Below are 26,381 nucleotides of genomic sequence, written 5' to 3' on the forward strand. Positions count from 1 at the left end.
GGAGAAAACGTCAAAGGAATGACAAAGAAAGACATGTTCTGATAAGAATAGCCAAATTCTCTGTATACCTATATGTGTTTCATAGAATTGTACAGTTGGAAGGGACGTTAAGAATAATCTAGGCCACACTCCTGCAATGCAGGAATATGCAGCTTTCCCATACGGGGATCAAACCTGCAACCTTGGCATTATCAGCACTGCGCTCTAACCAACTGAGCTATCCCTAATTCTGAGAGCCCCTCTGCTCCTGCTGTCCTGTTTTCGCAGGCTACATTTCACTTGGTCATAGTTTCCTGGCGTTACTTTCTGATGTGCATTGTTTTGATGGAATGGATGCCTTGGCATGGCATATACAAAAAGCAGGATCCACGTTTACAAGTCATCACCAGATCAGTCAGACGGTGGCATGTGTTTATCACTTGGACAACCTTTCAATTTTGATGGGGTGGTGGCAGTTTGCATGAAATAGGATGTGGAGGAAAGAACAAAAGGTATATATCCTGGTTAGCTTCCCCCTTCTTGACAGCAGATCAGGTTCCATCACCACCACCTGCTATTTTAATCTACTTTCCAAGTGAAGGACTGTGACTGACAGTTGGATACATGCAATGCTTACTGGTTGGACATGCATCATTTAAAGAGACTCCTTCCTCGCCCTGATCACCTTGCATCCTGTTTCTTTCAAAGGCTGGCCTCAAATGCTCCTGTGCGCTCCTTGTAAGAGTTTTGTGGACATTGAGCTTTGCTCTTGTTTACATTGTGCTTGCTAGTTCATAACCTTTCTTTTAGGGGGTGGGTGGGTTTGAAGTGGACAAGGAGAAACGGAATACCACAAAGCCCTAAGCCTTTGGCTCGTCTTCTGTTAAGAGAGAGTGTTTTTGTAGGCTTGGGGGGTTTGTTTTTGGACTGTGGCTTGGATATGAATGTGGGATGCTTCAATCTTTTCCACAAAAATGAAAAGAAGCAGAGTGACAGCAGGTTTGCCATATCAAGTCCTTTGGAGAGCCGGTAAGTGTGTTTATGTGTGGGTTGTGTTTTTTTGTTTTTCCCCCCGCAGCTTCTTATCTCTTTCCATTAGGTTACTGACTTGTATGGTTTCCAGAACCATTCAAAACGAAAAGGCGCATTGAATAAAAGGATGTCTTAGGAAAGGGTCATCCGTTAATGTTCTAAGGAAATATTTGGTATCCTGGTTGAGTACCCATGCTCACCTATGCCTTAAAAGTTTTAAATTTAATTTCTTCGAGAGGAATGCATACCTTAAAAGCTCATATCCCCTCTATTGTACATAGGAAGCTTCTATATCCACCCCACCCCTGCATGAAAGGTCAGCATCTCAGTGGAGAAAGGGACACACTGTGCCAAGCAGTGAAATGGAGTTAAGCAAGGAAAACCCTTTGCCTGTGTCATAATATCCTATGTGTTATATCCATAGCTGGTTTCTGGATCAGGATAAGGATAAGTAAGTGATGGGAACTGGGACTTGTGTTCTTTCCAATCTTTTATACACTTTTAATAGCCCATGATTATAATGTCTTCCTGGTGTTTTCCCTGCCTCCTGTGCTTCTGCAAAGTGACACAAATCTTACCTGTAGCTAGAGAGACTAACATGTTACCCTCCTGCTTCTTGCTGCCTCTCCAGTTATTTGGGAATTTTGTCTCTGTTTCTCTGCCTCTTGCTCTTTAGCTGGAGTTTGGCTAGTTCTCCAGTGTCCTCTTTTTAACAGAAGCAGCTCTTTAAGATGATTGATAAGGTAACATTGATAAGAAGCAATGAGTTTGAGGCCTTGGTCACAATACAAGCTGCTTTGACTTTCCTGAGGTCAGCAGTGCCCCTTTCTAATTAGGTGTGCGCAAAGTGGCTGGGCCATTGATTGCCATGTGCTCTGACAACACAAGGTTAGAGTCTGCCAAAGACTTTGGTCTTGCAAATTTCAGTGGCACCCTGTGCCAGCCCAAAATTTGGTGCCCCATGCCTCTCACCCTCCGTTCTGCTCAATTCACTATCTCATAGTTGTGGCACCCTGCAGCATCCCCTAGGCTTGGCACCCAGTTCAGCAGAACTGGTTGTGCTGCCCTAAATCTGCCTCTGTTCAGAGCAACATCAGTTTCTTCTTTGTGCTGTGTTCCCCCTTTCTTGGACACAACACCCATGTTTGCATCCAAATGCCACCATGTTATTATTATAATTTATAGGAGCATCAATATACTTGGCAGTTTACAAAACAATGTTAACAAAAGGTTCCTGCCTCTAAGAGACTTACAATTTAAATTTAAAATATGTATGTGCATGCTGTGTGTGTGTGTGTGTGTGTGTGTGTGTGTAGAAACAGAAGATGGTGAGAGAGAGAGAAGAAAGGGTAACAAGGAATGAACATATACCTAGATGTAAAGGCACTATTTCAAGGGGAAACAGCAACTACCGCTTTAGACTAGCGACCACCAGGGAGAGAGGGCCTTTTTGGTAGTGGCAACCCACTTATAAAATAGGCTTCCCAGGGCATTTTGCCTTGTGTTTCTTTGTGGTGTGCTTTTACACCAGGTGAAGGAATTTGTTCACTTGGGCATTTTAAACAGCTGGACCTTTCCTTTTTAAACCTCTGTTTTAACTTTGGGGCGTGTGGCGAGGTTTATTTTAGTTCTCTTTATGTTGCTTTGGTTTTGTAGAATTGCGTCTTGCTTTGTGTTTTGTTTCATTGTTATCTGTTGTAAGTCAGTGGAGGATGGCGCGATGCATACTTTGCAAGTGCCCCAGGAAAAGCACTACAACCCGTGTTTTTTTGTGTGAGATCTTGGTGGCCATTTTGGCTGCCACGATCTCTTGTGCTCTCGCATCCATGGAAAAAGTGCTTTGGGGGGGAGGGGCAAGAGTGAAGTGCGGGTCACATGACTCACCCAGGAGCGTGTCCCAGAAGATGTACATCTCGGCTAGAAAAAGTTGGATGGTCTGGTGGTGGGATGGACTTACCAGTAGGTGAATCACTCCTGCTTACTTGCAGTAGGAGGGCAACAGGGTGAAAGTGTCTCCGCAGGAGCGCCGGATTAGCTCAGCTGATGCGTTTGTCCTGCACTAACCTTGCTAACACCTCACCCCTCCCACCTGTAAGCAGCAGAGACCTGATGGAAGATCCAGGTAGGTATCTCCACCCCCCACTATGCTGCCTGCTACTCATGCAAGCTGTCCAGAGAACTTTGTATTCTGGGGCAGAATAGAAATGTCCTATATCAAGAAGGCTGTGCAAGGATCCAGATAACCGACTGAGATAATGTAGCAATTGGAAGGGAGCAGCACAGTTCCTTTCAGGCTTGTCTTTCAGCACACATGACACCCACAACACGCTCCATCTAGAAGCATCGCTGCTGATCTCGCCGACCCTATAATGGCCAATAGAATATGTCTCTTTCCTAAACGAAGTCAAGTGCCCCAAATCACTTGACATTCATTTGGTTCTGTTTAAAATCCAGCTGTTCTTTAAATTCTCACTGATTACGCTTGTTGCTTTTTCGAGCTAACGCTCCGCCTGGAAAGCTACAATTACATGGAGATCTGAACAATAAAACGAAACCTTACATTCAAAACTACCTTGGGTAAAAAAAAAAGGGGGAGAAGGAGCAGGGGAAACCCTTTCAAGGCTTTTCAACATTCTCTCTGACAAAATTCCCCCACCCCCTTTTTATATGCCTCTCTCTGCCCTGCTCTCTGGAAATGTGTAGGCTGTCCCTCTCTGTATTTTGGCAAAGCTATAGAGGAAGTAACAAAATACCATGCATATTCTGAGAGGAAACAAATCGTTAGAAGAATTCTAGATCCATCTGTTTTGAGAGCAGTTTCAGCGTTGGCCCTGAGAACTTCCTATGTATCTCTCATCACACGGGTACCATTGCTGTGCTGTGTATCATTAGCCAATCTTCTCCATGAGATCTTTCCCAAAGAAAACATGTTTGGTGTTTCCTCTACTTTAGCCCTCCCATCAGAATGGTATTTGAGTGCTCACAAGAAAGTGACAAGCTTGAAAGCACTTAAGAAGAATTGTAGGGAGAACATCATAAACACGCTCTATTTTGTGGGGCGGCTGCTGTTAAGAAATATATCTCACCTACGAGAGAATTATAGAGCAGAAACACTTTAGCTACAGGGCTAAAGGAGGAGTTTTCAAAAACTGAGTTTTGCTTTGAGATTCTTCTCTCTGTGAGAGAGTTTTGTGTGAATTACTTAAAGAGCACAAGAAGAGCTTGTTGAATCAGGTCAATAACCCATCTAGTCCAGCAACCTGTTCTCACAGTGGCCAACAAGATGCCCACGGGATGCTCCTCTCTTGTGGTTCCCAGCAACAAGCATTGAGAGACATATTGTCTCTGACAGGGGAGGTGGAATATGGCCACCATAGCTAGTAGTCATTGATAGCCTTCTCCTCCATTAATCTGTCTACTTTTCAAAAACCATCCAAGTTGGTAACCTTTACTGCCTCTGTGGAGCCAATTCCACATGTCCTCTGTGAAAAGTTCTTCCTTTGGCCTGCCCTGATTCTTCCAACATCGAACTTGGTTGGATGGCACCAAGTTCTAGTCCTATGAGAGAGGGAGCAAAGCATCTTGCTATTCAATTTTCTCACAATGCACAACTCTACCATGAGCCCTCATTCCAGGGGCTGCTAGTCATTCTGTGCTTTGTTGCTGCTGCAAAATGGAAAATGGCATCTTCCAGCTGAAGCAGCAGTGGACCATCAGTGTTTAGAAGGTATTTCCCCACCCAGAGCTGGTTGCAGAAGCGGAGGTGGAGCTGTCACCCAACTACAGATGCCAATGGGAGCTCCCTTGGAATCCAAATAGGGGCTTCAGAGATGCAGTTTTTGTTGGGACCACATCAAGAGGAGCTCAACTTCTCCTCACTATGGATGAGAGGCTAATCAGGTTTTCCTGTCACTACAATTTGCATAACAAAATCTGTACATGTTAGTTGAATTCATGCAATCAGTTCTATGCCCAGTTTCACCTGTGACTTTGCATGTAAAATGGTCCCTGGTTCAATCTCTGGCATCCCCAGGGAGCAAACGACTCAGGTAACAAATGAAGGAAAAGATCCCTACCTCAACTCCTAGAGAGCAGCTGCCAGACAGAGTAGACAGTATCTGGGCTAGATGAACCCAATAGTTTGCTCTGGTAGAGTACAGCTTCCTTTGTATCCATAGAGTACAAAGGGACGTGGGTGATGCTGTGGTCTAAACCACTGAGCCTCTTGGGATTGCCGATTGGAAGGTTGGTGGTTCAAATCCCCGGGATGGGGTGAGCTCCCGTTGCTCTGTCCCAGCTCCTGCCAACGTAGCAGTTCAAAAGCACACCAGTGCAAGTAGAGAAATATGGCGGGAAATGTGGTGGGAAGACAAATGACATTTCCATGCACTCTGGCTTCTATCATGGTGTCCTGTTGTGCCAGAAGCAGTTTCGTCATGACCCAGAAAGCTGTCTGTGGACAACACCGGCTCACTTGGCCTGAAAGCGAGATGAGTGCCACAACCCCATAGTCACCTTTGACTGGACTTAACTGTCCAGGGGTCCTTTATTTTTTTACCTTTTACCTCTTAGAGTACATATTTGGGTAGTGAATTCAGAAATAGCTGTCTGAAATATGTGCATTGTGAGACACGATTTCCAGGATTTGTGCAAATCCGCAGGATCCATTCCTTTTCATTTTGTTCATTTGCTCGTTTATTTACAACATTACTAAACTGTGCCGTCTGCTCAGAGGTGATGTATACTGATCAACCTCTTTATTTTAAACCATTACATGTGTTGCTAGATTGTTTTTGTGAAAGTAAATGCTAAGTCCAGGATTGCTGCCTCTCTGGTTGGGTCCAATACTAACTGCTCAAGGGCACAGTCATTTGGGGTATCTAGAAGTTTCTGGAATGCACATGTAGCCAACCTATGTGAGAATAGTTGAAGTCACCCATTACTATGATGTTTCCTCTTTTGGTTTTATTCTTCATCTCAAGATCTCCTTGAGCATTTTGATCTGGGAAATGCTAGCACATCTCCAGTATGAAATTACTCTTGGGACCCAGAATCATCATTCACAATAATTCTGCAGGGAAATCTGCCCCTTTGGGGATTTTTAACTTGCTGGACTCAATGTTCCCTTTGATGTGCAGAGTGACACCGACTCTGTGGTGTCCTTTATCCTTTCTATAGAATTTGTATCCAGAGATATCCATATCCCACTGGTTCTCTCTGTTCCACCATTCTAAGCACTGCTTCACAATGTGTCACTGAAATCTTAAGTAGAGTGAGAAAATGAAGGTAATTTTGAGTTTGCCTTACCAAATCAGGTCAATTTGTGGTACAGGCCTTTAGGGGAGATTCCTGCAATCACACATGCTGTTGGTTTTCTTTAAGTATTGCATTCTGACTGTGCATTGCTCTAGTTCCTACCCTGACTCTGTATCTTTCTTCTCCACAATCTGGTAGGCTCTATAAAAAAAGAGCTTTTTGGGAGCTGAAATAGATGCCTGCCAAGAGTGCTCTCAGGTGGTGCGCTCTGGGCTCCATTGTTGACCATGTTTAGGAGGAAGTTTATTCTGGCCTTTGAGCAACTTGGCTAGGGATGGTCTACTGTAGAAGTTGGCTATGGCTGTTGCCTGTTGTTTTCTCCTTTCCATTTCAGTAATAAAGGGTTTTATAAGACCTGGAAATATCCTACAGAGTAACCTGAGATGCTCCAAGGCAGTAAATCAATAGGACTGGGTGATCTTTATACGAAGCTTCCACAGAGAATAAAGTGTGAAATAGCTGAAGTACTGATGAGGCTATGTGATATATCCTGACAAACAGCAGCTGCTCCTGATGACTGGAAAATTACTAACATGATGTGTGCTCTCAAACAATAGCCATGAGAGAACCTGGAAATCCTAGGCAGGGAATTCTCCTGTAACTGCTGGTGGGGATTACTGCTATAACTGAGAATAAAAACTCAGTAGGATGAGGCTGTGTTCTCGAAGCTACCAGCATGATTTTGACCAAACTGCGGGAGGCAGTGGAAGACAGGAGTGCCTCACGTGCTCTGGTCCATAGGGTCACGAAGAGTCGGACACGACTAAATGACTAAACAACAAGAAGGATGAGGCTGGTCAAGTATCTCAAGTACGGATGGGAAAATCTGACAATTTTGGCTTCTTTCTTTTCCTCATTTATCCTATCTTAAGTTCAGTTCTCCAAATTGCCAGATCACTTTGCATTAAAAAAACAACCCAAAAAACACTCTGCATACAAATTCACCAGCATTTTACTGCGAATTTCTCCTAATAAGAGCATTTCTGCATACAATTTTGTGCAATCTCCACATTTTTGCAAAGCAATTTCCCCATGTATAATGCATTTTTTTGTATGCAATTTTCACCAGTACATGCACACCTTACCCTGCTATGTGCATTTTTGTACACATTACTTGGCTGGGGAGGTGTACTGAAAAATTGAGAAAAATGTGAATTTCAAAGGGTGGCTGTTATTTAGTTTGTATTTCACAAAGTGTAAATTAAGTAGGTTAACCTTTAAACGCAAACTGAGTTGGATTTATTCCATGCTGTTAAAAACATGTCCTTCCCCATGTTTTGAATTGTCTGCATCAATCTGGGGAGGGTCTGGTTGGAAGTAATTAGGAGCTAAGCCCCCACCCTGCAACTCCTCAGCTTTAAAAAGAAAAACAGCATTGGTGCTCTGTTACGTTTGCATTTGAATGCCGAGCGCAGTCCCTAAATGCTATCAGTAAGCATTTGCCTTTCTTCAAAGCAGCACAGCTTGACCTGAGAACATGCAGTTTATTCAACAGCCCTGTTGCTGATTCCCAGGTGTCCTTGTTAAAGAGGTGCTTCAGGTCAGACAGCAGTTCAAAGCTTAAAAAAAAACCAACCACCCTACTCTGCATTTACCAACCCTGTCCTGGAAGATTCGGGAAAGAAAAAAGAATAGCCGTACTGTATTTTTTGCTGTATAGGACTCACCTTTTCCCTCCTAAAAAGTAAGGGGAAATGTGTGTGCATCTTATAGAGCGAATGCAGGCTGCGCAGCTATCCCAGAAGCCAGAACAGCTAGAGGGATTGCTGCTTTCACTGCGCAGCAATCCCTCTTGCTGTTCTGGCTTCTGAAATTCAGAATATTTTTTTCCTTGTTTTCCTCCTCCAAAAACTAGGTGCGTCTTGTGGTCTGGTGCTTCTTATAGAGCGAAAAAAGTTAATTTTTGGAATTCGCTCCCACAAGAGGCAGTGATCGCTACCAGCTTGAATGGCTTTTAAAACGGACTGGGAAAATTAATGAAAGATAAAATGACCAATGACTACTAGCTATGATGACTCTGCTCTGCCTCCACATTTGGAGACAACAATGTTTCTGAATACCAGTTGCTGGAAACCCCAGGAGGGGAGAATGCTCTTGTGCTGATGTCCTGATTGCAGGTTTCCCACCGGCCACTGTGTGAACAGGCTGCTGGACTAGAAAAGCCACTGCCCTGATGATCCAGCAGGCTCTCCTTATGTTCTTACCAGTGATGGGAGAGCAATGGGATTCCGTTCACATTTGAAGACTCACTTACCAAGCTCCCACTTTCTGAAACAAGATGTGAACCAAAACACAGCCATCCTTTGAAATGCGCACTTCTCCGAATTTTGCAGTGCAACTCCTGTTAGAATTCCTGCTCCATGATTACAGCCATGGGATTGTTGTCTTTCACATGACGGTATATGTTTTGACTCCACAGAGTGGGAAGTGACGAACACAGGATGCTTGTGTTACTGTGTTCTGTGAAGTGGGACTATTGTCCTTTGTTTTTTTCTCTTTGCTGTCTGATGCTAGAGAGAGGGAGCCATGTTGCAGTGCTCCGTGTGTGTTTATATGTAAATAAAGTAGATTAGCCAAAATGCTGAGTTGCTGAGGTCTGTTATGCAACTGCGCAAACTCTGTGGATCCCTAAGTGTGCCGATGTCTGTTGGCATAGGTTGCTGTGATGTTCTGGCTGAAGAAAGCTTTTGAAGCTCCGAACGATCGACCAGGAGGGAGAGAACATGCCAGTTGGGCATGTGTCTCTGCCAGGGTCCTACTCGAGTGTCGGAAGAGCTCCTGGCAGCCCCCCGCCAAGTACTATGTGCAAAAATCCATTGCATATATGAGTGAAAACAACAAAAAATGCATTATGTTTGGGGAAATTGCTCTGCAGAAGTGCATGTACTAGGCAAATTTGAATTGCAGGCAAACATCCGTATATCTGGAGACATTTGCTGATGAATTTTCAAGGTAAATTAATAAATAGTAATGCAGACTGATGTGGAGATGTGACAAAGTAAACCTTAGACTGGAAAAACGAGAAATAAAAAATTGACACCTTCACCCATCCTTAGCATTCACCCAGAGTAAACTTGTAATACAGTGGTACCTCGCAAGACGAATGCCTCGGAAGACGAAAAACTCGCAAGACGAAATAGTTTTTCGTTTTTTGAGTTGCTTCGCAAGACGAATTTCCCTATGGGCTTGCTTCGCAAGACGAAAACATCTTGCAAGTTTGTTTCCTTTTTCTTAAAACCGCTTGAAGAGGTGCAGTTGCGACTTGACCGTGCTTCGCAAGACGAAAAATTCGCAAGACCAAAAAACTCGCAGAACGAATTAATTTCATCTTGCGAGGCACCACTGTATATACAAGCTGTTTGTAGGGAGTGGTTTACTGTTAGGTCCCTCTGGGAGCTGAAGATCTGTGAGGGGAATAGGCATCACCTAACTACTCTCAGTACCCTTAATGTTTCCGCAGTTCCCAGAATTCTTTGGGGGGAAGCCATGAGTGTTTAAAGTGCTATCATAGTTCTTTAAATGGATAGTGGGAATGTGCCCATTGTCTACACATACAGGCAGTAGCTCTCCAGGGCTTCAGACAGAAATCCTTTCCGGCCCTCCCTAGAGATGCCAGGAATTAAGCCTGGAACCTTCTACATTCAGTCCATATGTTCCTTCCCCATTAATGGCCTAATAGATAAACAGTGTGGCTTTTTCATGGACCTCTCTGAGGAAGTCAATTATATAAATGGAACACAGAATCCAGTGGACATAATGGGGGTTAAGAGCACTATTTGAATCATAAGGTGGGGGGGAGGGGTTTGGTAGAATTTGTGCTTGCTCTTTCTCATGTGGAAGTTTTGATAAGAGGGCTCAACTCCCCCTTGAACACACAGTGTGTTGCATTTAAAATGATGTGCATCATATATATTTTAAATCCCACACTTCCTCCAAGTTGCTCAGGGTAGAATATTAGTTTCTCCCTCTCCCATTCCTCCCATCATGACACCCCGTAAGGTAGGTTACACTGAGAGACAAGGGGGACTTTGAGTGCACGTCCCTCTGCTGTAACTGCTTGTCATGGACTGGCAGGATGATGGAGAGGAGGAGGAAGAGGAGAAAGAGGATCCAGGAAAGGGGTGTAGCTGGTACTGGGATCAGAGCAAAGGGGAAAGACTCACAAGGTGATAGAGGATGGCAAGGGGATGGAGGTCAGTGCACAAGAACCAAAGCAGTAGGACCCTTCACTAGAGCTAGAGGGGCCCCCTGTCTCCCAAAAATATGGTAGGCTCTGAGGCAAAGGGAGCAGCACTCTAGAAGGCTGAGGCAGGCAAGGGCCCACAGCCAAGCTCCCTAGCTGGCCAGGTGGGCCTTGCCAGCTCTGGGAGAAGGTGTGTGATTCCTCAGCTGGAGTAGGCTCAGAACAGGTGAGGGTCACATGTGTCATCAAGCCCAGATGCTTCAATCAGCATGCAAAGTACAAAAGGGAAGCAGAGGGGAGGTGCTGTGTCTGCTCAACTGCCCAGGTTGATGGACCTTGACTTGGATGCTCCTGGACCTCGATGGGACTGTGCTTTGGGTTTGACTCTGGACTGTATCCTAACTGATGAACCTCAGATTTGGCCTGCTTAGATGAGCCATGGACTATGTTTCCTGACCTTTGGACTTTGGAATTGACATACTGACTTGCTGCCAGGTAGGCTGGTGTTCAGGACCTCACTGCACCACATTGGTGCTCTCATGAGAATGCAGTCCCTGTTTGGGACCCTACTTCTCAATAAAATGCAGCAAATAGCATATGGGGAATTTGGATGAGGGGTGGTGGAATGGTCCTCTGAGAATTGTAGCTCTGTGTGTAGAATAGGGGCTTCCTAACAACTAAGCCAGTGTTTCCCAACCTTGGGCCTCCAGCTGTTTTTGGACTACAACTCCCATCATACCTAGCTAGCAAGACCAGTGGTTAGGGATGCTGGGAATTGTAGTTCAAAAACAGCTGGAGGCCCAAGGTTGGGAAACACTGAACTAAGCAACCTTAACAAACTGCTGTTTCCAATTACTCTTTGGGGGAAGCTGTGACTGTTTAGCAGGATGCTGCTTTTAATATATTGGGCAGGTGCAGCTGTTGGATCAGTCCCGACCTTATCTATACTTCTGAAAATTTAATTTTTGATGCCATCCACAGATCTAATGCACACTGCAATCCCCGTGGCTCCATAACAGTTTGCGGATGTTTGTACTTTTGACAAATTCAAAACCAAAATAATTCCGTGAAACTTGTATGTTACAAATGATTGCATCATGTGGCAATAAGCAATGATAACAGCTCATCAGCAAGGCCCTGAACTATGCATTGCAACTGGTTAAACCTTTATTAAAGCCATCTATTAATTGCTTGTCAACTATGTATAAACTCTTAGAAATGAGATCCTTTGGACAAAAGGGTGACCTTAAATAATTCAGTGAGCAATCAAGAGAATTGTGGATGAGATCTGCGAAGAGCTATTGCAGAAATGACAGCGAAGAGAGCCCATGGTTACTCCCTCAAAGTCCTTGGCTGCCATTGGTGTAGGGACTTGTAATTGTAAGGCTACTGGTGACCTCTGGATTCACCTTCACAGTGTCAGGAATGGCAAAGGGCTCAGGTCAAGCAGAACCAAGAGTCTCGGTGCCATAGGAGCATAAACCCAGCAAAAATCCTGAGTGTTGGCAGAATGCAGGAACATGAGTCAGGTCCATCTAGTGCAGAATTGTCCATACTGCCTGGCAGCAGCTTTCAAACATTTCAAGCAGGATTCTTTCCCAGCCATAGCTGGAGACACCAGGGATTAAAGTTGGGGTCTTCTGCATGCAAAGCAGATGCCCTTTCCAGAAGCAAGTCTGCAGAGTTTTGTTGGCAGGTCAAAACAAAGAGTCTTCCTGCAGCCATGGATAAAAGGGTTTACTTTGGATCCGATTCCTTGCAACCCAGTTCCGTAAGGTGCGAGAGACCAGTCTGCTGTCCCCTGAACCAGGCAATATGTCCACATGTCTCTTTCCAATGTCTGCCCAGCAGCTCCCTGTTGCTTCATGGATCGCTCACCTGGGCTGGATGAGTTCTCAGCTGCCCAATATTCCCTGACTGGACCTGTCTCCATTGCTGTAAAGAGCTGGTCGGACAATAATGGCAACAGCACAAAACCAGATATGTTTATCTATAGTGTATTCCCTACAAGAAGTTGCAGGAACCATAGTTTCAAATGGATGCCAGGGGTTCTCTGCTCTGAGTTCCTGGGGTGGGTGGGTGGGGAAGGAATCACAGAATCATAGAGTTGGAGGACTCAGATTAATTTTCCCCAACCCCTTTGCTGGTGCAGGAAATCCATTGGTACATTCCTGATAGGTTAAAAACCTCTAACGAAGGAGAGTACCTTCTGAGGCAATCTGTTCCACTGCTTGCTTTGTCAGGAAGTTCTTCCTAATAGTCTAAATCCTTTTTCTTGTAATTTTGTTCCACTGGTTCGAGTCGTATCCTCTGGAGCAGCAAAAAGCAATTTTGCAGCATCAGCTACATGGCAGCTCTTCAGATATTGGAAGATGGATATCCTATCGTTGTGCTAGTTTTAAGGCGATGATGTACACAGAACTGGCCATCTCCAGTCATGCAGCAAGCCAGGTGTTATTGCATTTCCCACTTCGACAAAATTCATGAGAAGATGCCAAAGTCTTCCAGTGCTCAGCTCCCCACATGGCCAGAGGCTACACTTAATTGGCTCTGCATGAGTTCAGAGCTATCCCAAGGTGGATTTTTAAAGCAATCATAGTTGTGCAATTCTGCTCTTGGTACATGTAGCTATTTCCACTTTTTAAAGCATTCCTTAATGCTTCATGTTATATTTAAACTAATTGGCCAATTAGTATCAAATTGCAACATTAGACCGACTTTGGAGCACCTAACAAAAGTATAGTAATTGATATTTCCACCAACCTTTGCCTGTATTTCTGGGACTGAAGCATGGGGCAGTCATGCCCCCCACCCCAAGGGCTCAAAGCAGGGTGTTGGGTTTGTTGAAGGATAATTTAAACCCACAACTAGGTGCTATATCAGCAGGAGGAGTGATGCATGTCATCAGTTTCCACAGTTCAGGTAAGCAAAAAGGGGGGGGGGGGAACACTGCTTTTCTTTTTAAGAGTTAGTTTTCATTAAGGTTTTTTGTGTTACAAAACAGATAAATAGGGAAAGGTCTCCACTTTCAATTCATAGTCTTTTTCACAGTTTGTCTACATTTAGTGAGAGACACTTTTGCCACAGATGTCTTGTGGCTGGGGGCAAAGACTGACAATGAGAAAGATTAGGGGGTCCCAAACTTGGTTGGTTTCATTCAGTTGATTGCTGTGTGGCTTGTTTGTATGTTTGTTGGCGGAGGGGAGGTTGTTGGGTCAGGTTAGCCATCTTGATTTGTATGCTGTTGGGTGGGATAGGCCGTTTTCCTGTTGTGCTGTGTATGTGATAAAGGGGAACCATACCAGGGTGAAGGCATACTCCTTTGCTTGTCCCCATGCTAGTTTAAGTTTGTTTATTAACTTTTGTAATAGGGCAGTTTCCCATAGGTTTTGGTACCAGTGGTCTATACACATAGGGAAATGTAGATATTTCAACCATTTTTGTATGTTAAACTTTCAGTACCAGGAATATTTGCTTATACAGTGGTACCTCGGGTTACAAATGCTTCAGGTTACAGACTCCGCTAACCCAGAAGTAGTACCTCTGGTTAAGAGCTTTACCTCAGGATGAGAACTGAAATTGTGTGGCGGCGGTGCAGTGGCAGTTACCATTAGCTAAAGTGGTACTTCAGGTTAAGAACAGTTTCAGGTTAAGAACGGACCTCTGGAATGAATTAAGTTCTTAACCAGAGGTACCACAGTACTAAGGGAAATCTACAAATCAAAACAGTATAAAACAAACAAACAAACAACAACAACTTTAATATAAATTTTATAGAGATGTATCAATATATATTTATACAGATTGAGTGTATGTGGAGGCTCACCGCTATAAACACTCCTCATACATGCATTCTTTAAGGAGACAACACAAACCCTAAGATCTTCTGATACCCAAACAAAAACCCAGTTCTGCCCCCTCTCTGCCCTTTCTCTGGGTCCCCACTAGCCCACTTGCAGACTGTTTGAAGGACATGATCATTGCAGGGAGAGGGGAAGGTAAAACAGCCTCTGGTTATTTACTGTTGAGAACAATCTCCTTAACAACAGGAGATTTGCTAGGCCATCAAAGTAATATCTCACAGTCCTCCTGGTTCCAATAACTCCTTCCTTTCCAACTCCCCTCTTGCAATCACAGGGCTGTAAGAGTCGCCAATCCTTTTCTAATACATCTGCAAAGTGTGTGCATTTCTCTCTGGCCCACCAAACATGGTACTTTTGGCAAATAAACTTGCAGCTTGTTTTCATCGTGAGCAAACAGGTTCCATACTTCTGAAACAGGTGCACCCATCTCTGGCAGAGATGTGTGCTCACTGAATGCTGATTTCTCCTTCGGAAAGCTACATGCCAAGAGTCTTTGAACTTCCATTTCCTTTAACAGTGCCTCACCAGGTGCATTACATTCGTGGTCTGGCAGGCAGCCATTGTTCTAAGCTGTTAACAGGAGCTTATTTAGAATTCAGTCACTTCTGTTCCACAAGGAAGTTGGGGGGGGGGGGAAGCAACATCGTCCCCAGATTTGATTCATCATGTCTGCACACTGTGAGCTGTGCAGCCACACCTGATAAAATTGCATCTTCTGTGTGGCATTAAAAGTGTATGAACCCTGAACAAAGCCCACCAGCTACTGGAATGGGGCAGAGGAACAGTTTGGAGCCAGGTTTGAGAGACAGAGAAGTGGTAGAAAACACTGGTGTGTGTGTGTGTGTGTGTGTGTGTGTGTGTGGAGACTTAAGCAGGAGGTGTCTGGAAATCTGATGGAGGATATTGGCTGTGCTGCTTGCTGAAAGGGTCACAGCTCCACTATGCTCTGCTCAGGCGTAAATATTACAAGAACACCATAGATCTCTAGTGCTCGCTTAGGACTCCGATACATTAGTCAAAAAACAGTGTTTTGAATGTGTTATAAACATGCAACACCAGGTGGTGCTGGAGAGCAAAGAAAAATTCTATGTGATTTTACATAGCGTTTTTTTCTTTTGTTATAACAATTTAATTTCTGACTTATTTATAGGGTTTTTTCCTCTGTGCATAGATCCACCCTTATTCTTTCATACAAAAGCAAACTTAACTCTGTAGCATTGCCCCTGGAACTTGTCACTACTTAGAGAAAAGTAGGCAGCTTTTTAATTAAATCCACATGAGAGCATAGGAAGCCGCATGATACTGAGGCAAACCATTGGTCCATCTATTTCAGTATTGTCTACACTGACTGGCAGCCTCTCTCCAAGGTTTCAAGCGGAAGTGCCTCTCCCAGCCCTACCCAGAGATACGCAGGATTGAACCTGGGCCCTTCTGTATACAAAGCAAATGCTCTACCATTGTGCTACAGCCCTTTACCATTTTTATTCTCTCCCTCTTCTTCCTATGGAAATGGCAACATGCTTCTATGGGGGGGGGGGGACAGAGAACATCCCCAGAGTTAGCAAACTTAGTTTTGCTCAGGATAAAAATACATCTGCAGTTCTCCTCTGTTTTGACACAGCAGGATCTGTCTGCTGAAGTTCAAAGCTGTGTGTGTATTTTAGCCCATCTCTAAGAGGGCATGTCCTAAATGATACATCACCAAATAGCTTGTAATTTATGCCCTTTCCTCTCTCCTTTTTGTGCAACTTCAAGCACCTAATCATTAAAGTCATTTGTGTTAAGGAGCTAAGCCCTTATTGCCATGGAAACGCCATTAAAACAGCTTTTGAAGTTTACCGGTAGATGTCCTTTGTTTATCTGGGAGCATTTGGTACCTTGTTGAACTTCTCTTTACAAGAGCAAACAAACAACATGGGGAGATAGGTATTTTATAGTTTTTCTTTTCATGTGGTAAAAACGATGATGATGATTAGGGTTTTGATGTTTAGCTGATTAGGTTACAATCCTACAAGCAAACTCAGCATGTATGAGCAGGCGTGCATGATTGGCACTGTTAAAGTGTTGTCTATTTCAGAATCCTCTTGATCAGTTAAAAAAAGGTGTTGTTCCTCCAGTTATCTGTTAGTAGATACATGTATTTATTTATTTATTTAATTGTTTAGAGTGGTACCTTAGGTTACATACGCTTCAGGTTACAGACTCCGCTAACCCAGAAATATTACCTCAGGTTAAGTACTTTGCTTCAGGATGAGAACAGAAATCGTGCTCCGGTGGTGCGGCAGCAGCAGGAGGCCCCATTAGCTAAAGTGGTGCTTCAGGTTAAGAACAGTTTCAGGTTAAGAACGGACCTCCGGAATGAATTAAGTACTTAACCCGAGGTACCACTGTATTTATTTTTGAGGTTAAATGGGAACATAGTGATGTAGGAAGCTGGCTTATACCACATCAGACTGTTGGTCCTTCTAGTTCTGTCTTGTCTACTTGAGCTACAATCCAGGATTACAGGCAAGGAGTTTTTTCCAGTGTTCCATGGAGATTCTAGGAATTGAACTTAGGCTGGGACTTCCTGCAGGCAAAGCCACTGAACCATGGCCCTTCCCCACAGTTGTTCCGACTGACAGTTGTGGCTTGATCAGTCCTATTTTCCTAGAAAAAGAAGTGCCAGAACTCATCACAAACTTCTCCCTTGTTCTCTTAGAATGGCAATGGCACCACCTGAGAGGTCCCGGAGCTGAGCTCAGGCTGAAAAAAGAAGCAGCTCTGGGCTTGATCAGGGAGAAGGAACGGAACATGTGCTCTCTCGGGGATGGAGATGTTAGTAAATCAAGATAATCCCGGGGGTGCGCCGATAACCCTTTTGTGCAGAGAGCTTGAGCAGAGAACCATTATATTTACAGGTTTCCCTACACAACGATAACCCAGTTCAGTGTGCTTCTTATCTTCCCCCTATTCTTACACGAAGGCACTTTCTTTAGAAACAATAACTTTGCTCGTACTGAGTAAAAATGATAAATCTGCTAATAACCACCCTTATTTTATCTCTAACAATGCGCTTTGGAGTATACAAAGCAATAGGAGCACAATGGCTGTCAGCCCTTCCTACGCTGGGGCTGGCTTACAAGTGTTGGTTGCATTTAGAAACTGAGTTTTTCAAGCATATTTGTGATAGAATTGCCAGGCACTGCAGTGCCATCAATCCTTCAGATTTCTGGTCCGAAGCCTGCAGGAGACAGAGCAAGAGCTAAGGCTCATTTAAACACAGGCAAGACCTTAATATGGTCCTTTATAGCAGCATGCCAACTGCAATATGACTTAGCTACGAAACATGAATGTGGGAAGACTTGAATTGGTTACACTATATAAACGAGTTATTATATTTTTATCACACCTTTCCCCCAAGCGGCTTGCAATAGTATACATAAGTCTCTCTCTCTCTCCCCACAATTTACCTTCAGAACAACCCTGTGAGGTGGGTTGAACTGAGCGATAGGAACTGGTGTAAGAACACCCAGCAGTGGAGTCTAGTCCAGTAAGGAAAATGAGATCCTGCCCCACCAACCTCAGTCTGCCCTCAGCCAGCCCCCATCTGCCTGCATTCTTACATGTGGTTGAGTGGATGGCACTTGCTCTCATCTTCCTCAGACTCAGTGTTGCATTTACAGAATTCAACAGGGAAGAAGATGGGGAAAACTAGAATTAGTGGGCACCCCCTCCTGCTGCGACAAGCTCCCCTCCCTCCTTGTCTCCGTAGCACCAGAAGAGGCATGAAAGGGGTAGAGGAGCGGTTGGCTGCATGCAGTCTCTGATTGCTTGGGAAAAGTCCTGGAGAGGAGAGGACTTAGACGGCTGTGAGGAGATTCACTCAGCAACTGGAGTAAAACCACTAGGAAAGAGCTGTCATAATGGGGATTTTCTTTCTGTGGAACCTTCTGAATCAAAGCAAATTGTTTAAGAAACCATAAGGCTAGGAAGGATAGTTTGATCCAGATTTTCACCCTAGAGCATCCTTGTATGGTTCCTGTCCCACATTCCAGCCAGGCAGAAGCACCCAACATTAGCCCTGACATTCAGCCAAGTTTGTGGAGATCATGTTTTTGCTAATAAGGAGTAAACTTCAACTTTGAACTCTGTGATTACTGACCAACAGGCTCCTTTGACACCTAGTCAACTCTTTTCCCCAAAACATGACCTTGTTACTTGGGTGGATGGGGGACAGCACTTGCATTCAAAGCTTTTTTTCTTGCCACACTGATCTGTTAAGGTGATGTTCCATTTTAAGAGTGTGTTGCTTCCTTCACTGGATGAAATCTCAGCAGTAAAAACCTCCTGGAGGGGGAAGGCCTGCAAGGCATGGCACTTCTTCATGCATGTATAAGGGCTCTTTGGATCATTTCCCACGCAATCAGGAATCAGAAGCTATTCCTCTTACCATGGGGGTTGGGGATGGAACTTGTCAGGAATTTGTAAGCAAATACGGCAACTGATTGCAGAGTACTGGCTGACATCCTCAGAAGCACATTTCTTAACAACTTTACGTGTTCCCTGCTGAGGACTGTTTGAAAACAATCTCTTCCTGGTAGTCAGAATGAAAGAGAAACTGCTGGGATGTTGAAGTTGGTCATGATGATTTTTTTTGCTGAGGGGTAGAGAAGGAAGCTGAAAGCTTTAAACCAGCATGAACCCTTCCACTCTCTCTGCAGACTGAAAATATATGGACCAGTTGCCTCGTCCAGGTGTAGTTGTACATCTCTGAGTGATTTGCAGTAGATCAACAAGGATTGATCTACTCCCAAAACCTGGCCTGGTCTCCAGAAACAAGAGCTTCAAAAGAATGAAGATGAGAATCTTTTCTCCGTGGAAGAAAATACCTTAATTAGGCAATTTTGCCATTTTCCATCTCCAATACAAGCTGAAATATTAGAAAGACTAGATATGCTAAGAATTAAGCTGGCTGGGAGAGATATAAATAAGGAAATCAATGTGGACGCCCATAAAAAGGACCAGGCTTCCTATAATTTGAACCCTATACAAGAACAAAACCCAGCGGCCTGTCAGCCACGCTACCTCCAGACAATGGCTGAGATTAACCTACCTCCAATCAAGGAAGCCCAGCACACTGAAGAGAACACTACACCACCTCCAATAAGGAGAACCATCCCTAAGGTGAACTCACCAGGCTCTTGGGACAAGCTGAGGTACCTAGACGAGGCAGAATTAGGCCACAATCAGGTACCGGAAGAACACCTACGGAAAGAGATAACACACTTCAAAGGCCCGGTGACCACTAATGTCAGTATTCAACACTTAACAGCCGAAACTATAGAACACTTGGCTAGTTTGCCATGCATGGAGAGCAATGGGCCGGCTCATAAAAGAGTAATCCCTAAAAGCACCTTGGGAAATAATTGACAAAGATCAGACCAGAGGCAAACACCAGCCGGCTCCCTATCTCCGCGGAAATTCGACATAATTAGATATAAACAGACTCAATCCTCACTCACAAATCAAGCAAAAGCAGTTCTTCCCTTGAAAGACGCATCCAATCCATCCCAGAGCCTTAAAATTGTCTCCTGGAACGTTAACGGCTGGGCGACAAAGCAAATGGATCCTGAGGCAATAAACTTCATCTCTTCTTTCGACATTGTGTGCCTCCAAGAGACCTGGTCCCAACAAAGTATCGCTCTCCCAAATTATTGCTCCTTTAGCTCCTGTGCTCGTAAACTAACCAACAGGGGTCGCCCCCAAGTTGGCCTCGCCTGCCTTATTTCAACCAGTTTATCCCTCACTATTTGCGAGGAAATTAAATCTTCCCCTTACTTTCTCACTATAAAGATCCATCTACCAAAGACCAAAAGCCCATGGTTGATAACTACAGTATATCTGCCCCCAGTAATTAATGATTTCGACCGCAATGAAAGGTGGTCTGAACTTTCGTCTTGGCTCCATGATCTTCAAACAACTAACCCAGGACTTCCTCAAATCCTCTTAGGCGACTTTAATGCAAGAATAGGTCCCAACGACGATGATATATTATCTCTCGCAGCACTCCTGGACAATCCCCTGCAGCCCCCCTGGGGAAACAGATGCTCTCTTGATCCTATAACAAATGCGTCGGGGAGGCTGATGGCCCAATTGGCCATGGAAAACGATCTCTGCATCGCGAATGGTAACATTACTCCCTTGTCCTCGCAGCAGTTAACGTGCATCACTTCCCGGGGAACCAGTGTTGTCGACTACATTCTATTGACGCTGGAGCTATTCTCAATTTCTACAAAAATGGAAGTGGCTGAATATTTTGGTGGTGACCACCTTCCATTGACTCTATTGTTAAACCTAATAGAGCCATTTTCAGCCCCCTCAAACTATAGTTCCACGGCACAAAGCCACCCTGTATACAAAACAAAGAAATGGACAAGCCTCAGTTCCTCTCTTGCCCTGGACATACAAAAATCATTTGATATGTCTGCAGTTCCCTCTGACCCAGTTCTACCCGCTGACCAATACCGGAAATTAATCGATGCTTTCTCAACAACTTACATAACCACCACCTCGCCTATCCACCAACGCCTCTTCTCTGAATCACCTTGGTTTGACAAGGAATGTAAAGCCCTAAGAAGGCGAATTAGGAAAATGGTCAGAATCATCAAATTTTCCAATGACCCCCAAACCCGTGCAAAGCTCATAGATATTAAAAGGACATACAGAAACATGATTCATTGCAAGAAACAGCAGCACATCCTTGAGGCTTGGTCCACTCTTCGTTCGGCTGTAGAGAGGCATGACTCCCGCTCCTTCTGGCGCTTAGTTAGACCTTCGGCACCACTCAACTCAGCTACCCAGATTTCCGCTGATGAATGGATTGCCTATTATTCAACCAGTTTCGCTTCTCCAAATCATCTTACAGATTTCCTTCAATCCCCGTCGGACCTCTGTTCCTGTTCTCTTAGTCCCACTTCCTCAATAAACTTTACCTCAACTCGCATCTTCAACATCATAATGTCCATGCGAAGGAATAAGGCCCCCGGCCCAGACATGGTCCCGTTGGACCTTTTCCTGACTGATCCTCTTTGGTGGAGCGAACAGCTGACTCCTGTATTCACCGCTATCTCCTCTGCCCTAGACATCCCCGACTCCTGGAGAGAAGCTATAATAGTTCCGATCTTCAAAGGCGGCCAGCCAAACATCCCTAGGAACTATCGCCCCATCAGTTTATTATCTATTCCGGGGAAAATATTTGCCGCTGTTTTACTGGAAGAACTTCTTTCATGGGTCCAGGAGAGGAACATTCTACCGCTAGAACAGATTGGCTTTCGAAAGTCAGCATCAACCATGGACCACTGTCTAACTCTCTATCACCTTGCCAGTAAATACACTGCACCAAGGCAAGGCCACCTATTTGCCGCTTTCATGGACCTGGAGGCCGCCTTTGATTCCATTCCTAGGCAGAGATTATGGTCCAAACTTGCCCATCTGGGAATTGATCCGCACCTCCTCTCCCTATTTATTTCCCTTTATTCAAACACCACAGCTTGCGTCCGAAGTGATCCCAACGGCTCCCTTACCACTCCATTCCCAACAGCCAAGGGCGTCCGACAAGGTTGTCTCTTGGCCCCTTTACTGTTTAATCTCTATCTTCATGATGCAATTACCCCTTTGAAGCTAGCATCTAAGTATCCTCCTCACTTAGCAGGCCACCCCATTGTTTCCCTTTTCTATGCAGATGACGCCGTCATCTTATCCAGAACAGCTGCGGACCTAGCAAATACAGTTAATGCATTTATCGCCTATTGTAAGGCGGAAGCTCTTAATATTAATTATAAAAAATCGAAAGTCCTCCACTTCACTCGTTCCCGCAAACTCAAGCTGGAGCCGCTTAAGATCACAGGTGGCTACTTAGAAAAGGTAAAAGCCTTTAAATATCTAGGCTTAATATTCACCTATAATCTCTCCTGGACCACCCATCTACAATCTGCCTTTCTCGCTGCAACCACGACCTCTAATGCCATTGTCCGATTTTACCACCAGAAGGGCGGCAAACACCTTCCAGCAGCAATTCAAATATTTAATGCCAAAGTTGTCCCTAAATTATTATATGGCTGTGAAGTATGGACTACAGCAATATCAGGTAACTTGGATCGCCCACTTCATATGTTTCTGAGATCTCTTTCGGGCGTCCCGAGATGTGTCTCAGGTGCAGCCCTACGACTTGAGTTCGCCCAGCCCTCAATTGTAAAACGAGCATGGAGTCGAGCCATTTCCTATAGCTCCCACCTACTAGCATCGGATGCTCGAATTAGAGGTGGTTTTTCCAATCTGATCCTAAGAGATATTCATAATTCCCCCTGGAAAACTACAATTAACCTCAAACTCCGCTCTTTTCTCAATCTGAATTGCAAAACTGTTCTTAACTTAGAGTGTATCAGTCCGGCGGCCCTACCTCCAATTAAAAAGAAGCTACAGCAACTTGACTTCTCTAATACAGCTGCCCATGCAAGAGGGCCGTGTTCAGGCCTAGCCCTAGCTATTCCACCCCCTGAAGGGATCCCTCTATACTGCTTCACAATTTCTTCGGAGGCTAAGCGAAGGGCCTTTACCTGTGCCCGTCTCAACTGTTTTCCTACAGCAGTTCTGTTGGGTCGTTATTCCAGAGTTCCCATCGCAAATAGAACATGCACCTATAATGACACGGCTCTGGAGACTATGGAACATGTAATGCTCTTCTGTCCCAACTGGACAGATGAAAGATCTCGGTTTTTAACTCCTCTCGTGAACAAGCTTCATCTCCCAATCCAGCCCTGGATAGTGTCCCTTTTTTTGCAGGATTCTGATTGTTGGATTACCGAGATGACAGCTAACTTCCTGCTCAGTGTGATGAAGAGGAAAGCGGCACTAACTTCTTCTTTAACACCACAGCTGCAGTCGATATGCCGCACAACCGAACGAAGTTCCAAGTATACAAGGACAATGGAGCTAGGACAAATCTGAGGAGCCGAAGGACCCTTTAATGATCCTCCGCCAGCCTCAGCAGTTTTTTGTCTTTCTGTTTTTGTACTATCTGTCACTCGATGTTTTAAATCCCCTGTCCCTTTTGTTATCCCCCCCTTTCCCCCCCTTTCTTTAAGTACTCGCCCAGGACGATATCTACCTTTATCTCCCCACCCCCATTTTATGTTGTTATTTCTATGTATATCATGCTATGGCCACACGGCTAACGCAATAAAATCTATTGATTGTTTAACAAGGATTTTCCTCTTCTAATTATGTAAGAAGCTGCCTTATACTGAGTCAGGCCAAAGCTATCTGGGTTTCTGACAGGGAGTCTCTTCTAGCCCTAGTTGAAGATGCTGGGGATTGAATTTGGGAGGTAAGAGGGACACGGGTGGCGCTGTGGGTTAAACCACAGAGCCTAGGACTTGCCGATCAGAAGGTCAGCAGTTCAAATCCCCGTGATGGGGTGAGCTCCCATTGCTCGGTCCCTGCTCCTGTCAACCTAGCAGTTCGAAAGCACGTCAAGTGTAAGTAGATAAATAGGTACAGCTCTGGCAGGAAGGTACCGTATTTTTTGCACCATAACACTCACTTTTTTCCTCCTAGAAAGTAAGGGGAAATGTCTGTGCGTGTTATGGAGGGAATGCCTACGGGTGGCATGCCTACGGATTTTCCTCCTCTAAAAACTACGTGCGTGTTATGGTCGGGTGCGTGTTATAGAGCGAAAAATACGGTAAATGGCGTTTCCGTGTGCTGCTCTGGTTTGCCAGAAGTGGCTTAGTCATGTCCCGGAAGCTGCACGCCGGCTCCCTCAGCCTGTAAAGCGAGATGAGCCCAGAGTCGTCCGTGACTGGACATAATGGTTGGGGTCCCTTTACCTTTACATGCAAGGTGGATGAATAACCATTGTTGTTGGGCTACAACTCCTATCATTCCTGAAAATAGGCTGTTCTGGCTAGGGCTGATGGTAGTTGTAGGTCAGATAACACCAAAAGCACTACAGGTTCATCATTCCTGGTCTACATAATGCCAAGCAATCTGTTGTGAGCCATGCTTATCAGTCAGTTTATCTCTGGAATGAAAACAACCTTTTTAGGACGGAGTGAGAATGGACAAATGATAAAAATCAAATGAGGAGGGAATTAGCAAATGGGGAGGGAATTTAGTCCTCAACCTTTTATGAAAGCCTTTGTCCGCCTTTCAGGTGGCAGGTACACATGTGAGAAAACATTAGCTCTGTGTCCAGATTCAAAACCCATTCCTTGTTTAATCTTTGTGGTGCTTCTAGAGTCTGCTTTAATGGAATATGCTCCTGCTTCTATCACTTCTGAGCTTGACTTGTGTTTGAGCCAAGAAGGATATATACTCTGATTTTGGAATCCAGAATGTCATAATGGGGATTTTCTCTCCGTGGAACCTTCTGAATCAAAGCCAAGCCAATCATTTAAGAAACCATAAGGCGAGGGGGACTTCTGGTTTCCTGCCGACAGAACAGGGAGAGTGGGTCTGAAAGAGAAATTTGGAAGGAAGGAGGCCTGAAATGGGGAATTGTCCTAATGGGAGGCTTCTTTCGGAGGAGATTTAAATATGCCAAAGTAAGAAAAAAAGAATGGGTAACAATCTGGAAAATTGTTTTTATTTAGGGGCCAGCGGTTGTAAATGAATTGGGACATCAGCAGGCATGGATTAAGTGCTTGCAAAAAGCAACACTTAGGATAATTTTGAAAGGGGAATAGCATGAAACCATAGATGTGTAATGTATGAAGTGGTCTGAATGTTTAAAATATCTGTGCTGTATACCTCAAATTTAATTGTTTAGTACATAGTTGGAAAATTGAGTAAAGGAATCTGAAATTTAAGATAATTTGGTTTATCTAAAGAACCAGAAGAAGGGAGGGAGGGAAGTCTGGGGATTTGGGGGGAGGGTAAAAATCTGTTCTTTTTGATTACTTTTTAATGTTAATGAAAAAAATGTGTGGGGTAATCTGGTATTGATACAATGTGGCATATATTGGATTTTTTTAAAAAAATTGAAAACTAATAATATTTTTTTTAAAAAAAGGAACCATAAGGCTAGGAAGGGTAGTTCGATCCAGATTTTCACCCCAAAGCATCCTTGTATTGTTCCTATCCCACATTCCAGCCAGGCAGAAGCATCCAAGGAGAGTGCAAACAGGGCCAGAAAGGATGAGACCAGGGAAGACTTCTGAGGGCCAAGTAGTGAGGCCTTGAGGGCCACAGGCATCCCCCGGACCTGAGGTTCCTCAGCCTTGATGTCTAGCATATAAACGTGTGTTATACCTTTGGCCCACCTAATCCAGTATTGCCTTCTCTGAGCACAGTAGCAGCAACTGTCTAGGATCTCAGGCGAAGGATCTTTCCCATTTCCTGATAGCAGCAGTGCAACCCTTTGTGTGTTTGCTCAGAACTAAGTCCTCCTGTGTTCAGTAAGACTTACTCCCAGGTTAAGTGTACGTAAGATTTGCAGCCTGAGCTACACAGAATGCAGTTCTGAGGGACCTGCAAAGCCCCTGGATTTGATGCTGATTCTGCCACTGACTCACTCTGAAAGTGAGGATAAATAATTCTGCTTTGAGCTTTATAGATAGAAAACAATATGTTGGCCTGATCAAAAGCCAGACTCAGGAAGCAGATGCTAATATCCTAGCCTGTGTTGGAAAGCGCTGTAACTGAGCACATTATGTCAGTGCCATTTTGCCTACACATGGAGTTTCGTGCCAGGATTTGACTCACTGCTTAATCGCCCCCCCCCCAAATATGAGGATGCTTGATATATGTAAGGTGCTGTAGGAGGTGAATTCTTATCCAAATTGAAAGAATATCCTCCACAATGACCCCAGAACGCCCATACTGTGGGGGCTGTGCAGAGTTGTTAAGGCAGCAGAGAGCATTGTTGGCTGCCCACTCTCCACCTTAGAGCAGATTTATGCCACAAGGTGCCATAGGAAGGCACTGGACATAGTAAAAGATCCATCGCATCCTGGTCACTGTCTCTT

At 44.5% G+C, this 26,381-nt stretch overlaps 1 protein-coding gene across 6 annotated transcripts in view; it reads left to right on the forward strand.

Moving 5' to 3' along the window:
- Window positions 1–26,381, forward strand: part of DGKI (diacylglycerol kinase iota) — a 259,648-nt gene that overhangs the window by 77,521 nt on the left and 155,746 nt on the right. The window contains exon 1 of one of the 6 annotated variants that reach the window (XM_077935074.1): window positions 667–1,008. The exons of the other annotated variants lie outside the window; for them this stretch is intronic. Coding sequence (XP_077791200.1) covers window positions 920–1,008 — 89 coding nt within the window. The 5' untranslated portion in view covers window positions 667–919. Of the gene's footprint in view, window positions 1–666; window positions 1,009–26,381 lie in introns of those variants that run through there. 6 annotated transcript variants of the gene reach the window in all.

This window comes from Podarcis muralis, chromosome 10 (genome assembly GCF_964188315.1).
Source record: "Podarcis muralis chromosome 10, rPodMur119.hap1.1, whole genome shotgun sequence".
In the NCBI taxonomy this organism is placed as follows: domain Eukaryota; kingdom Metazoa; phylum Chordata; class Lepidosauria; order Squamata; family Lacertidae; genus Podarcis; species Podarcis muralis.